This window comes from Neofelis nebulosa, chromosome 7 (genome assembly GCF_028018385.1).
Source record: "Neofelis nebulosa isolate mNeoNeb1 chromosome 7, mNeoNeb1.pri, whole genome shotgun sequence".
Taxonomy (NCBI): Eukaryota; Metazoa; Chordata; class Mammalia; order Carnivora; family Felidae; genus Neofelis; species Neofelis nebulosa.
Window position 1 is genome coordinate 120,066,617 of NC_080788.1, and position 15,877 is coordinate 120,082,493.

The window sequence follows — 15,877 nt, forward strand, 5'->3', positions numbered from 1 at the left end:
CAGCCCGGCGCGGACAGCTCGGCCCCAGCCCTCCATCAACGCCTTGGGGGGACCCCCACGCTGGGCGGCAGCTGTCCAGCCTGGGGCGGCGAGTGGGTGTGAGCCTTGGGGGCCGGCCAAACTTCCTGTCCCGCGCTGCCGCTGCTTCCGGCGGGAGCCGGAAGACGCTGTGTGTGGACGGAATTCGGGACCGACTGACGGCTAGCAGGCTGCCCGGGACGGGGAGGTGAGCTCCGGGCTGGGCCAGGCCACAGCCGCACAGCTAGATGGTCGCCGAGAGGGAGGGAGCCAGTACCGGTCCTTCGGGGCCTCGGGCCGAGTTCGACTCAGGAGAGGACGGGGAAACCGCCCCCCCCTTGGGCACCCCTCCCTTATCTGGCGGGCCCGGGAGCTGCCGGTCTGAAGCCCTACGGCTTCGGCCCTTCCCCTCGAGGCGTTTTGGGGCCGGTGTTTCGGCTCATTTGCTTGGTTTTGGGGGCCGGGGCTTGGGAACAAGACGGTCCTGAGAAAGCGAGTCAGCGAGTCCCTAGGGCGGGGGCTCCTGGACTGCACCCGCAGTCGAGCCCTGCCCGCGGGCTTCGGGGCCTTACACTAAGGCCGTTGCGGTGGGGCAAAGAGGATGCCGAGGAGACTTTGCCTTCGGTATTTCAGCCCAGAGCTACCCCTTCTTTCATACGTCCACTTACTTTCTGGGTCTAGAAGAAGGAAGGCTGCCGGCTCTGAGGGGCTTTGGCTGCTAGCTTCTTCGCCTGTCATTTCAAGGCGAGGCTGTGGGCTGTGGGTGTTTACAGCTTTGTAGGCATTCCAAGGTTCAATTTCTCCTCCGACGTTTCTTCAGAGAAAAGAATGCAGTTCGGCTGTTAAAGTTTATCCCACTTGCTCATGAGGCTTTGAAATGCATTTAGGCACCCTTTGGAAGTTAAACATTACTAACTTGGGACTTAAGAATTTGTACTTCTTCACTTTGGCGCATGGGTCAATGCAACATATTTGCGAAGTGAATAGAAGAAACATTTCTGAAATAAAGCCGGTGGCATTTTGTTGTTAGGGAGTGAGAAATTTCACCTGTTTTATCTTAGTATGGACAGAGTAAAGTCAGCTAAACAGAAGATTTAGGTTCTAATTTTTAAAAATTCTGCATTTAAGTAGATGTCTGGTTTTTGGCAAGTTACTTAATCTCTACCTTTTTTCCCCCCTTCTTTGTAAATGAAGAAGCTTACCTATTTATTCAGCGGGTATTTCCTGAATGCTTAGTTTGTGCAAAGCGTAATACTAAGTTAATGAGAGTAGAATGAATAAGTTCAACCACTTTAACCAATGAGAAAGTTATACATGTAGACACCTAACAGCCTAGACAGGATAGAATCATTGCTAAAATGAGGTGAAATAGCATGTTGTGACAACACTATGGAAAGGACAGATTTGTTTTCACTGGAGGGAAAGGATCAGAGTCTTAGTGGAGGATGGCATTTCAGTTGGATATTAAAATCTGGAAAGGAGGGGCTCCTGGGTGGCTCAGTCGGTTAAGCGTCAAGCTCTTGATTTTGACTTAGGTCATGATCTCACTGTTCGCGGCATGGAGCCCCGTGTTAAGCTCTGTGCTGTCAGCGGGAAGCCTGCTTGGGATTCTCTCTCCACTGTCTCTGCCCCTTCCCACTGCTGACACTGTCTCTCTCAAAATAAATAAATATTTTAAAAAATGAAAAAAAAAAAGTCTGGAAAGGATTTCAAAAAAATCACAGCTGGATAGTGCTTATTATTGGTTGAAGAACTATTCTAAGCAAAGATGTGGAGCACTGAAATAGGCTGGTGTGTTCATTCAGTAGCCAGTCCATGTGGGTTGGAGTAAAGGGTTAATTGAGGAAGATAGACGTGCTGTAACTGAAACAGTGTTTGAAGATAGATTGTAGGATATTTGAAATGCCATAGTTAGGGATTTGACTAATATTCTGAGGCACTGAATTTTGAGTGAGTGAAGTAACAAGCATTTCTGTGTTTTGGAAAGATAATTTGAGTGGCGGCATAAAAAGATGGATTGAAGAAGGGAATTTTGGGGCACCTAAACTACTCAGTCGGTTGACTCTTGGTTTTGGCTCAGGTCATGAGATGGTTGGGGGGAGTGAGTCCCACTGCTTGGGATTCTCTCTCTGTCGCTCCCCTGCTTGCTTTCTCTCTCTCTTTCTCTCAAAAATAAATAAATAAACTTAAAAAAGGTGGGGGGGGGGGATTTTTAGGGAAGGATGACCAGTTAGTAGTTTCTTTTAATAGTGTAGTTGAAAGATAATGAGGCCTAAACAGGGCATTCCAGGGGGAATAAATTTGGGGGAATTAGAACTACTGGGGTTATTTAAATATTGAAGATGAGAGACATTGTGAAAGACCTAGAATTTATGGCTGAGTGGGAAGAAGATTGGGCAATAATTGAAATGGATAATACAGGAAGAAGAACAGGTTTGGTGGTAGAGATGATTATCTGGATTGTGAACATTGTTAGGTTTGAGGTGGATATCTGTGTGGAGATACCCAGCAAGCAGTTAGAAATGAAAATTTGGAGTTGAGGAGAGAGGTCAGGAATAGAGGCAAATATTTTGGTATTATATCCAGGTCATTCATTCATTTATTCAGTGCCTACTAGGTGCTTGCAGGGAAGTTTGTATAGAAGCCCTTTAATCTCATAGTAAAGACAGCCTTGGAGTTTCACAGTATCAGAAATGACTCTTGGAGACCTAAATTCCTTATGAATTACATAAAGTACTTTGCCTGGCACTGTGCTAGGTAGTGGAATGTAAAGTTACAAACAAGACAGACTAGTTCCTGCCCTTGTTTATGGAGCTTACAATTTAGGGGAGTAACCAGACCAAAAAAAAAAAAAAAAAGGAATATTATATAAAAACAAAGGAATTAGAAATAGTAGAGATAGAGAACAAAGGTGGAAGTGTGGGGAATCTTCTTTGGATAAGGTGACCAGGCCAAGCCTTTGTAAATGAATTGATAGTTAAACAGAGCCCAGAAAAGTGAAAAAGAGGTAACTAATGGAGAGGGAGGTAAAAGCATTCCAAGGCAGAGGATAAGATGTGTGCACATCCCTAACATCAGAAAGAGCTTAATGTGTTGAAGGAACTAAGGTGGCTGGAGCTTGGAGAGCAAGTAAGGGAGAGTGACTCTGGAGTGTGGTTGGAGGAACAGGAATGGATCACATAGGTTCTTACATGCCAGGATAAGGAGTTTAAATTTTATGTAGGTGCATTGGGAAGCCGTGTAAAGAGTTGCAAGCAGGTGAGTGATATAATAGGAATCATTTTAATTTTTTTTTAACATTTTTATTTATTTTTGAGAGACAAGAGAGAGACGAGTGTGAGCAGGGGAGGGGCAGAGAGAGAGAGAGACACAGAATCTGAAGCAGGCTCCAGGCTCTGAGCTGTCAGCACAGAGCCTGACTCGGGGCCCAAACCCACCCACCAACCATGAGATCATGATCTGAGCCAAAGTCGGATGCTTAACCGACTGAGCCACCCAGGTGCCCCTAAAAAGATATTTACTACTGGAAAGAGAATGGAATGGAAGGTAGGCAAGAGTAGAAGCAGGGAGACGAGTTAGGTGGCACTAACAGTAGTTTAGGGCAAGTGTTAAATCAGCCACTTTTCCTGAAATAGGGTGGTGGATAGAAGTAGGTGGATTTGTTATCTTAATGGGACTTGCAGCTGGACTAGATATTGGGAGCAAAAGAAAGAAAGTAATAAAAATGATTCCTAAATGGGGTGCATGGTGGTCCTGTCTTAAGTGGAGGATTGTGGTGAGTGGGGCTGGCAGGGCATGATGGAAAACAGGCTTGAGAGAGAATTAATTTTAGACACATTAGAGATACCAAGTTTCAAACATTAAGTACAGATACCAAGTAAGCAATTGTATATGCAGGTCTGCAGCTCAGGGACGTATCTGGGCTATAAATAAAAATTTTGGTGATGAGCACACAGTGTTGTATTGAAGTGTTGAATTACTGTATTGTGTACCTGAAACTAATATTATGCTGTATGTTAACTAATTGGAGTTTAAATAAAAACTTTAAAAAATTTTGGAGACTATCATTTAAAGCCATGAACTTATGCTAAGAGGAGAGTGTAGCAAGAGAAGAGGTCCTGAATACTATCCTGAGGAATATTAGTATTTAGAGGCTGCATGCAGGAAGAGTATAGAAGTTACCAAAGGAGGGACGCCTGGATGGCTCAGTCAGTTAAGCATTCAATTTTGGATCAGGTCATGATCTCAGTGAGCTTGAAGACCTACATCGGGCTTTGTACTGACAGTGCAGAACCTGCTTAGGATTCTCTCTCTGTCTCTCTGTCTCTCTCTCTCTCTACCTCCATCTCTCTCTTTCTTGCTCTTTCTCTCAAAGAAAAAAAAAAAAGTTACCAAAGGAAACTGGAGGAATGGCAATGACAATAAGAGTAAAATGAGGAACACGTATCTTTGAAGCAAAGACAGTAAGTGTTTGAGGAAGGAGACAGTGCTTCTAAGGGATAATACCAGTTATGGCTCTGATTGCTTCAGAAGTAACCAGTTTGCTTCAGAAGAGGAATTTATAACAAGGATGTGGGCAGCTCATAGGATCAAAGGAAATGATGAAGGCCTTGGCTTCATAAAGGACAGGAATCTGAGCAGCCCCAGGGGAGGCTGCTAGCTGCATTACCAGAATGAATGAGCTGCTGCAGCAGTTTTCAGCCCTTTATTACTTCTTTTAGAATTCACATTCTGAGGAAAAGTGGCTGATTTGTTCAGTGCAGGTCAAGTGTCCAGCAGTTGGTCAGTGAAGGAAAGAACACCTTAATCTGCAGTCTCACCAAAGGTGTATCCAATGGGGGAGGGGTACATCCCCACACTAACGTAGATCCTGTCACCTAAGCAGGGGAAATGAATGTAGGACAATTAAAAACAATAGTTGTTCATTGCAAAGGTCAAATAAGATTAGGACTGCAGAGTGTCCATTGGATTTGATAACATGAAGATCTTTGGTACCCTTTACAAGAGAAGTTTTGGTGAAGTCTTGGGATTGAATAGTGACTGGAGATGAGAAAGTGGAGACAAGTCTTTTGATAAATTTGGCTCTGAAGGTTTGCAGAGAAAGGGGGAAGTGACTAGAATAAAAATGAGACCTGTGGAATAGAACACCTCAGCAGATCCTGGGAAGGAAAAGGGAAGGCCCCGGATAAATCCTGTATTGCTAAGATTCATTCTGGCTTCACACTTCTATGTTCCAATTTTTTTTTTCATTAGTACCTGTTACCACTTAACTATTAGAATTTAATCAACTTGCATAATATACTAGATATGAATATAAGAAGTTACCTGGCTTTTCTTTTCCTAGGACTACTATCTTATTAATTAATTAATTATTTTCAACGTTTTTTTTTATTTTTTTTTATTTTTTTTTTATTTTTGGGACAGAGAGAGACAGAGCATGAACGGGGGAGGGGCAGAGAAAGAGGGAGACACAGAATCGGAAACAGGCTCCAGGCTCCGAGCCATCAGCCCAGAGCCTGACGCGGGGCTCGAACTCACGGACCGCGAGATCGTGACCTGGCTGAAGTCAGACGCTTAACCGACTGCGCCACCCAGGCGCCCCAATTAATTAATTATTTTGAGAGAGAGTGTGTATGAGCATGAACTAAGGAGAAGGGCAGAGAGAGAGAGAGGGAGAGAGAGAGAAAGGCTCTACACTCAGGAGCCCAACGTGGGGCTTGATCCCACCACCCTAGGATCATGACCTGAACCAAAATCAAGAGTTGATGCTTAACTGACTGAGCCACCCAGGCGCCCCTACAACTACCATTTTATACCAAAATTTAAACTACTCTTTTTTAAATTTTAATTTTTGGCCTTTGTAATTCCCTGCCATTAGTAGAATTTTTGGTGTAGTATTTTTCAGCTTTAGTGAAACATCATTTGGGTCTATATCTGTGGTCAGACATAGGTAGAAATGGAGGGAGCCAAGAAGCAGATTGGTGACCAATCGGGAAGAACCATGGTATTTCTTAATTTCTTCCCTTTTTTTTCTTACCCTTTCCCTCCCTTCTTTCTGAAACTGGGTCAAGGTCAAGGCATTTTCTACCTCCCTCAAATAAGAACAGTACTGATATTCTGGACTTTGTTTTCCTTGGGTAGAATCACATTACTTTTTAGAAGCTGACACAATGATGTTCTGTTTCTTTCTTGAGCAGAGTAGTAAAAGCCCCTGATCATCTTTCCCTTTGGAATGCACTCCCTTCTGTACGGCAGTCAGAACTGAGGCAAGAGACCTGTATCAGTTATGTTCCTCTGTTGCTTGTTTAGTTTATTTTGGCTTGGTTTTTCCTCCCAATATTTCTCTGTGTAGCCTGCATTGATTTTAGGCCATCTCCACCCTCTGGACACAGTGTTACCACTAACTAATTCCTGTCTTGTGTGAGGATTCAAGTAATTTCAGTTTCCCCAAGACTCTTATCAGTGATAATTGCTGACTTGTAATGTATATTTATAGCAGGTTTATATCTATGGTTTTATGTTTTATGGCTGAGTCTGTGTTTAACATATGTATTTTAGACTTTTGAAGATACTTTATAGTGTTTTTCAATCTGTGGGACATAATCTGTTAAGTAGTTTGTGATATCACTTTAGTGGGTTTTATTTAAAAAAATTCAGAGTCGGGGCGTCTGGGTGGCTCAGTCGGTTGGGCGTCCGACTTCAGCTGAGGTCACGATCTCACGGTCCGTGAGTTCGAGCCCCGTGTCGGGCTCTGGGCTGATGGCTCAGAGCCTTGAGCCTGCTTCCGATTCTGTGTCTCCCTCTCTCTCTGCCCCTCCCCCGTTCATGCTCTGTCTCTCTCTGTCTCAAAAATAAATGTTAAAAAAATAAATAAATAAAAAAATTCAGAGTGCATGAGATTAACATAGGTTAGTATTGTTTCATGAAAATATGTTATTTGCATCTCAGCATGTGTTTCATTCTCTGAGGTATGATGGAAAATATATCTTACTGTGGGTTGCAGTCAAACACTGCTTTATAGGAAATTTGGGCTCTGTAATAAAGGCAGATTTCTTAACCTTTTATAGTATACAATGCATTCGATAGATTTACTTGTCTCTTAAGCACTTATGCAGAGCTTTGTTTTTGAAGAATTTTGTAAGCGTTTCTGTTGACTGATAGGTAAATAGTCCTAGGTAGATTTGTTTCATCTATATTTCAGATGAGTTACTTAGGGCCAAGAAGTTGAGTAGCTTGCCTAGGTCTCAACCAAAAAGTCAGAGGCAGAATTTAGATTTTTGCTTTAGAGACCTTGGATTTTTTTTTTTTTTTTAATAAACATCTCAGCTTCTTTATTAACTTGTTTAGCTACTTAGTATTAATGAATAATTTGCTGGATGATGTTGAGTGTACTGTAGAAGAATGCAGTTTATCAGACTTCAGTTCTCAGGATTTGTTTATTTGGCTAAAAACAGAAGGAGAATTGTTTTCAAGATGGTCTAGATCATAGAGATCTCTTTTGTCTTAAATCTGCTTTGCTTTTGTTATGAGTTCTCTCATTACCAATTTACAGAAGTTTTCAGGCCTTCCTGTACTTTGCTTTGGTTCATTGCAAAGATGTCTATTGCCTGCATTCCTTTTAACCTTTAAGCTGACTATGGGATAGCATATTAACATATTCTGCTATTATTAACTATTAATATAATAGCAGTGGTAGGGCAGTGGATTTCTAAAAAATATAATTTGTGCTGGACCAAGATTGTTTTCTTTAAGCAGTCTAATGTGCTTTGATGGCCAAAAGGAACAATGCACACAGTAAAATTCAGTTGTTGGCATGGGTAGAGGGAGAAAGGGTCTGACTATTATTTCGTATTTATTAGACTTATCCCTGGGTTTCTGAGATCAGTTTGTTTTGTTGTGAACTCTATCTAGAACCAAGATGCCTTATTTATGACTTGTGAAAAATATGATTTGATGGGCCTATCCTTGGTTTGATGATGGTTAAATGTCATTATCTCCTTTGTTATTTAAAATGGGCTGGATTAGTAATTTTTCCAATATAAAAGGAAATAAGAATATAAATTTTGCCTGTCTACCAGGTAAAGATACAAAATAAAAATGAGCAACTATTAGTGTTCACATTAAAGAATTTGGGAGATGGGTCACCTGTGTGGCTCAGTCAGTTGAGCATCTGACTCTTGATTTTGGCTCAGATCATGATCCCAGGGTTGTGGGTTGAGCCCCCATGACCGGCTCTGTGCTGAGTGTGGAGCCTGCTTGAGATTCTCTCTCTATCTCTCTCTCTGACCCTCTCTTATGCTCGTGGGTGCATTCTCTCTCTCTCTCTCTCTCTCTCTCAAAAACAAATAGTAATAAAAATAAAGAATTTGGGGTGATGTATGTGACTACTTGGTATTACATTTCTAGTATCTTAATTAATAGCATAAGGAAGCCTGGGAAGAAATCTCTTTGAGACCCATAATTACCTTGAAAATAGCTTCCTTTTGAGTAAGTGCAGTCCTATTCACTCCCGTGTCATGCAAATTGCATTTAAAGGAAAAACATTGCATTGCACACTATAGTGGCCCCATACTGCCAAATTATTTTTATTATGATTACATTAAATATACTCAGACATAAAGCTATGTAGTAATTCTTATCCCTCCTACATTGAAGATCCCAGTAGCTCTTTTTTTTTTTTCAAGTTTTTTTTCTTTTTTTTTTGAGAGAGAGAGAGAGCGCGCGCGAGCATGAGCAGGGGAGGGGCAGAGAGCGCGAAGGAGAGAGAGAGAGAATCCTAAGCAGGTTCCACATCACCAAGGCAGAGCCTGACACTGCGTTTGTGAGACCATGACCTGAACTGAAACCAAGAGTAGACAAAAACAAGAGTAGATGCTTAACCAGCTGAGCCACCCAGGTGCCCCTATAGATTTATTTTTAATTGATGAATAGTTGACATATAGTGTTAAATTAGTTTCAGGTGTACAACATAGTGATTTGACAGTTTGATACATTACCACAATTTGATAGACTATTCAGTAAGCCTAGTTACCCACCTGCCACCATACAAACTTATTACAATATTAGCAGTCTAATATGTTTTGATGACTCTAAGGAACGGTGTACTTAGTACAGTTTAGGTTGTTACGATTATATCAGTTGTTGCCATGGAGTTAGATCTTTATGAGTAAGTATACAAATGTAAACTATACCATAAAACAAAATTCAAAATACCATTCATATTGTGTGGTAGAGATGTTGTTTTGCTGAAATGAAGTACTTAATGTTGAACTTAATAGCGGAAAGATTTAGCCTTGGATTCGGGAATATATTTCATCGGTTTCTACATTTACCTTTAGTAATACTAATCCAGAGAATATCATACAAGGTAGTATTTATAGTGTCAAGACATTGTTAAGCAGCTTATGATAATGGGATCTCACATTTAACTAAAACTGACTAGAAGTCCTTGAATGACAGTTTTAATGAGGTTTTGTTTGATAACTGTAGAGTTAGAGTTGCCTTGTTCAAATGAAGATAAGATTTGCATTGCAAATGAGAAGATAACACAGAATGGGAAAAGGTTTGTGCAAATCATTTATCTGATAAGGAGCTTATATCTAGAATATATAAAGAACTCTTACAACTCAACAATAAAAAGACCAATCAATTTAAAAAATGAGCCAACAATCTGAGTAAGTATTCTCCTAAAAAGATGTACAAATGGCCTATAAGCACATGAAGAGATGTTCAAAACCATTAGCTATCAGGTAATGCAGTTCAGAACCACAATGGGTTACCATTCACACCCATTAAGAGAGCTATAATAATGTGTTGGTGAGGATGTAGAGAAATCCACTGCTGGTGGGATTGTGAAATGGTGCAGACACTTTGGAAGACAGCCTGGTAATTCCTCACAAGGTTAAATAGAGTTGCCATGTGACCTGGCAATTCCACTTCTAGGTATATATCCAAAAGAGTAAAAATACATGTCCACACAAAAACTGTACATCAATGTTCATGGCAGCTTTATTCATAATAGCCAAATTGTAGAAATAACCCAATGTCCATTAACTGTTACTTGGATAAATAAAATGTGTGTAGAATATTACTTGACAATAAAAAGAAATGCTGATACATGCTACAACAGGGAGGAACCTTGGAATCATTATGCTAAGTGATAGCAGCCAAGCACAAAATATCACATGTATAAATCCATTTATATGAAATGTCCAGAATAGGCAAATCCATACAGACAGAAATAGAGTAGTGGTTGCCTAGGCCTGGTCAGGGGAAGGTTTAGAAGGAAATGAGGATTGATTGCTAATGGGTACAAGAGTTTCTTTTTGGGGGTGATAAAGTTGTTATAAAATTGATTTTGTGGGGCACCTGGATGGTTCAATTGATAAGCGTCCAAATTCGGCTTAAGTTATGATCTTGTGGTTCGTGAGTTTGAGCCCTGCGTGGGGCTCTGTGCTGCTGACGGCTCAGAGCCTGGAGCCTGCTTCGGATTCTGTGTCTCCTTCTCTCTCTGCCTCTCCCCTGCTCATACTCTGTCTCTTTCTCTCTCTCAAAAGTAAGTAAACAGTAAAAACATTTTAAAAATTGATTGTGGTTGTAGTTGCACAACTCTGTGAATATACTAAAAACAATTTAACCAAACTCTTTAAATGAGTGAATCGTATGGTATATAAATTATACCTCAGTGAAACTGTTACTTAAAGACTTACATTGTAGTTTTTGAAACCTGTTAAATGGATGATGGGAATTAAGAATAGAAACAGATTTAATTGCATATTTGCCATCACACTTTCAGCTAATAAACATAGCAGGTTGCTGTGTTAAAGATGAGATTCACACAGTACACTTGATTTGGTACTAAGTGCTCTAGTACAGATTCTTTTGAGGTCAGCCTGCCTGTTCTATGCTACTAGTCTCTCTTTAGTTCACAGTGTACGTACAAACCACAAACTTGGGCACCAAACTTAGGCAGAACTCAATTATATATACCCTTTTGTTCTAGAAAATGCTTATGTTAATTTTTTTTAAAGATTATCACTGAAATGAGGGGCACCTGGGTGGCTCAGTCAGTTATGCATCTGACTCTTGGTTTTGGCTCAGGTCATGATCTCACAGTTCTTGAGATAGAGCCTGGCATCAAGCCCTTCCTTGGGCTCTGAGCTGACAGCACAGAGTCTGCTTGGGATTCTCTCTCTCCCTTTCTCTGCCCCTCCCCTGCTCACATGCACACGTTCTCTCTCTCTCTCTCTCTCTCTCTGTCTCTGTCTCTGTCTCTGTCTCTGTCTGTCTCAAAATAAAACAGAAAGATTATCATTAAAATGAAGACACTAAAATAAAAAGATATCATGGATAGCCATGGACCCTTGAGAAATGGTGATCTAGAGGTGGCTCTTAAACTAGAAGAGAGGTGGTAGCTTCCCTCTTTAAATTGTTATTACAGCTTTGCCAAACTATCTAAGATCTAGTATATGATTTTTCTCTTGTTCAGTGCACATATTCATGAACTTCATTTTTTTTTTTCCATTTCTCTTTAGGTAAGGGTGCTAGAAATGCAGCTAGCACCATTCTTTTCTAAGAACCTTAACAAATATAAAGGAGAGTGAATAGTTGTCTAGTTTCCTAGAGATTTTACAATCCTGTAAACTCAAAGTTGGAGGAACCTTAAGGATAACTTAAACAAACATTTGGTAATTTCTTGGCTTCTTGAGATGAGCTGGAATTGGGGAAGAGGAATTCTTAAATCCTGGTGTTCCAAGATCAGATGTAGATAGATGTAATCACCATTCATGCCAACCTGCTCTGTAGGTGTGAGTCCTGGTTCTGAAACTTAATAACTTAAGTGATGTACTGAGCCTTGGTTCCTTCTTCTGTGAAAAAGAGAGATGGATAAATCACATTGAACTATTTTGTATAGTCATTGCATAAGAAAAAACACATGTGAAAGGAAAAGTCAGGAATTTATGATACTTGGTTTTATGTGGGGAACTTAAATAAAAGGACACTTTCACTTACATCTTATGAATTATTTTTTTACGATGAAAATGAGGATTTCTGGAAGCTAGCAAGGGGGAGAGGAAGGAACCAAAAGGGCAATGAACAGAAATGAAAATTTATTCAGGTACTTCTATATGTTCTTTTTGTAGAGTAAGTCTGCCTTTTGTAACTTTCTAGTCTACCTTGGTATTCATTGAAAATTCCCATCCTGGGTACATTTTACGCTGTATGGTTAGTTTGTATATAGCAGTGTTCCCAATTTTAGCAACAATTGTACAAAATAAAGTGGACTCATTTGTCAAAATTCTGAAAAAAAATTAAGCTATAAGAAAGTAAGAATTTTAATTATGGGGGAAAACAGCTGCATCAGGGTCCCAAGGGTACTACTTTTGGGAAACACTGTTCAAATTTTCACTGTGTAACTACTTTTAGAAAGATGGGGAAATTGAGAAAAGAAAAATAAGTCACACCAGTGTATACCACCTAACATAGCTACTATCGTAGTTGTGTAAATTCCCTTTTACCTTCTTAACTAGTTTTAATAATAGCAAGTGTATACTTCTGAATTTTGTTTTTGTAATTTAACATGTCATTAGCATTTTTTGTTGTTGTTGCATTGTTTTCATAACCGTATTTTTAAGTGACAGTGCCATAACCTAATTAACTATTCCCTGAGTGTTGGGTATATATGTCTATTTATATCTTGCTTGCAGTTGTTTGTTATCACAGATGCTAACAAGAAATTCTTTGGGCACATACCTTTTTCCATTTTTAAGAACTTTTCTAAAATAGATATTAGAATTAGGAATTCTCTAAATACAACTTTTAATGGATTTTGACACCTGCTGGGTTTGTTCTATTTAAAACAAGTGTTTGGGCTGAATTCGTTATTTTTTGCTTGTTGTGATTTTTGGATACATGGAGAAGTGCCTTTGTTTATTTAGCTGCATTTTTTCACTACTCTAATTCTCTCTTTCTCGCTCTTATCTTTTTTTAGGCTAAATTGATTATCCACTCAGCACAGCATCTTACAGGAAAAGCATAGCATTTCCTAAAGGAATATGAGCATAGCAGGAAGGTGTCATTGACTCTGAATTAAATTTTTAACCTGTCCCCTCAACAGCTACAGGATTTGGAAGCTGAATCAATGTTATCAGATGAGTTAGAATCCAAACCAGAGGTGAGCCAAGGCAACACTTTTTGTTTATTTATTTATATTTTTTTGTGGGCTATCTTCCAGAGTTCGTCCTTAGTTCAGGAGTCAGCCAACTTTTTCTATAATGAACCAGATAGTAAATATTTAAAGTTTTTGTGGGCTGTATGGTTTTGATTATAACTACTAGTTTGTTATTTTTTCTATCACTAAATACTTTAAAAACTTTGTTTTTACCTATCACTTTTTATATTTATTTAAGTGAGTGTAAGTTGGTATACATCTAGGTAATTGCATAATGACAAAATTTTTATATAGATGGTGTATATGTGTATGTGTATATACATATGTAAATTTTTACTGCCACAACCATTTTTAAATTAATTTTGTATATGTCTGAAAGTGTTTTCTTCCTAAATGTGATTAGATGATTTAAACATTTTTTCTTTTTATTCATTTTTCTCACAGAATTTTAGTATATCTGTGTTGCATAGTGGAAAGTTCAATGAATTTGGAATCAGGGTACATAAGTTGGAAGACTTACTTCTCCTAAGTAGTCATGTGATCTTAGACAACTTATTTGATGTCTTCAACTTGATTCCTTGTCTTTAAAATACATGTTCAGTGTTAACTGAATTATACTGATGATTAAATGAGCCAGTACTCAAAAAAGTGCTTTGTAAAATGTAATCAGTACAATGCAGTTGACTTCTTAATAGCCTTCATTTAAAAATAAAATTATTTTTGTATTTTCTCTGATAGAAGGTAATAGAGGTTAACTTAATTATATAATTCAGCTTTTCTTTAGAACAGTGCACTTGATAAAAAGAACTTTAAATGTTATTTTATATAGTTAATCTAGTTTTTCTATGAATGTGGTTGAGACTAGCAAGCAATGAAGACTTAATTACATTATCAACTTTTGGTAAATTCAACGGTTTAGATTCATTCCTAACAACTTGTATTTTTCAATATTGTCTCCCCCACACCCTCAGCTCCTGGTACAGTTCGTTCAGAATACATCTATCCCATTGGGACAGGGGCTAGTAGAATCAGAAGCTAAAGACATTACTTGCTTGTCCCTCCTTCCGGTGACTGAGGCCTCAGAATGCAGTCGGCTAATGTTACCAGGTAAAAATTAAGATCACAAGAAATAAGATAAGCAAGTCTTAAGAGCTTAGCCTGCTCTGTGATACTGGTGAGATGAGATAACTGACTGGTAGCAACTGTAAAAATTAGGAATCATGGAGAATAAGCAGCCACGGAAGTCACAAGTGCATTGGTAATTTAAGCTATAGTAATGGATAGGATCATTCATAGAATGTGAGAGTGAGAAGAAAAGATCAAGGTGGAATTCCCTATTCAAGGTACAGGGTAAAGCAGGAGAGCCTGCTATAAAGCAGGAGAATCAATGTGTCAGATGCTTCTGAGAAGCCCATGAGATAGGGACTATCCCAATGAGGTAGGGCCAACAAGGCCATTGTTGACCTTGGCAGGACCTGCTCCATAGAAAGAGAGTGGAAAGCCAGGCTGCAGTGGGTTGAGGTATCAGTGCAAGGTAAGTGTAGTTGAGGAAGTAACTACACTTTCTAAAGGCTCTCTTGCTAGGGGAGGAAAAAAGAAGGACAGAAAGTAGATGGCAGAATTCTTTTTTAAGGTCTGAAATATTTGAAGATGGTTTTATGCTAAGAGGAAAGAGCCAGTTAGAGCAGAAAGAATGGATAATTAGTGGGGAGTCTCTAGGAGAGGTAGGAGGAGGCAGAATGCTGATCATGGGTAGTGAGATTAATTTTGGATGGGGAAAAGGAGATCCTATCACTTGACTATTAGAAGAACATTATTTTTGGATGCAGTGAATTCTTTATTTTCTGGAAATGGAAATGTTTAAAATTTGGAATGCTGTAAAACCTTGGTTTGTGAGCATAATTTGTTCTGGAAACATGCTTGTAATCCAAAGCACTTATATATCAAAGTGAATTTCCCCATAAGAAATAATGGGAACTCAGATGATTCATTCCACAACCCCAAAATATTCATATAAAAATGATTATAATACTGTAATATAATACAAAATAATAAAGAAAATACAAAATATAAAGAAAAATAAAGTAACCTGCACTTACCTTTGAAAGCCTTCGTGGCTGGCGTGAGGGAGACGAGAGAGGAGGGTTATTATGTATGATGACTTTCATTATCACTAATGGAATCACTGCTATCTATTGGCTCAATGGAGTCTTTTTCTTTTTCCTCAACTTTAACAAGGAACCTATCCAATGACCTAGAATTGAAGCAAAACATTCTTAAGCTTACTTGTGGATGGAAAAGCAAAGGACTGACTGTCCATAGGTGCTTTGAAGTGACAAAAAATACACTAGTGCTAGCTGTGGTCACCTTCCAATGTTCTGAAAAGTCACTGATTTCTGACAAACACCATGGCCTGAGACCAAGCATGTGAGCATGGGAGGCCATCACCCACCCACAATCCCACAGTGAGCAAGTGAACGAGAAAGAGAAAGAGAGAAGAACCACTGGCTTAGTTGTGATCACATGACGTTCGGTGTCACATATTACTCATATTGCAAGACATTGTTCATTTATCAAGTTAAAATTTATTAGAAATGTTTGCTTGTCTCGCAGAACACTCACAGAACAAGTTACTCACAACGTATTGATATTAAATCAGGGGACAGTCACCTATTGGTGATTAGTGAT

General features: G+C 39.3%; 1 protein-coding gene across 5 annotated transcripts in view; it reads left to right on the forward strand.

The window, feature by feature from the left end:
- The first annotated feature begins 89 nt into the window (after window positions 1–89).
- Window positions 90–15,877, forward strand: part of ZNF410 (zinc finger protein 410) — a 50,349-nt gene continuing 34,561 nt past the window's right edge. For all 5 annotated transcript variants that reach the window (XR_009264608.1, XM_058739616.1, XM_058739617.1 and 2 more), the window contains exons 1-3: window positions 90–226; window positions 13,010–13,192; window positions 14,161–14,296. Coding sequence is in view for 4 of the 5 variants with exons in the window: in XM_058739616.1 (XP_058595599.1) it covers window positions 13,160–13,192; window positions 14,161–14,296 (169 nt within the window). In the remaining variant the exon portion in view is untranslated. The remainder of the gene's footprint in view (window positions 227–13,009; window positions 13,193–14,160; window positions 14,297–15,877) is intronic.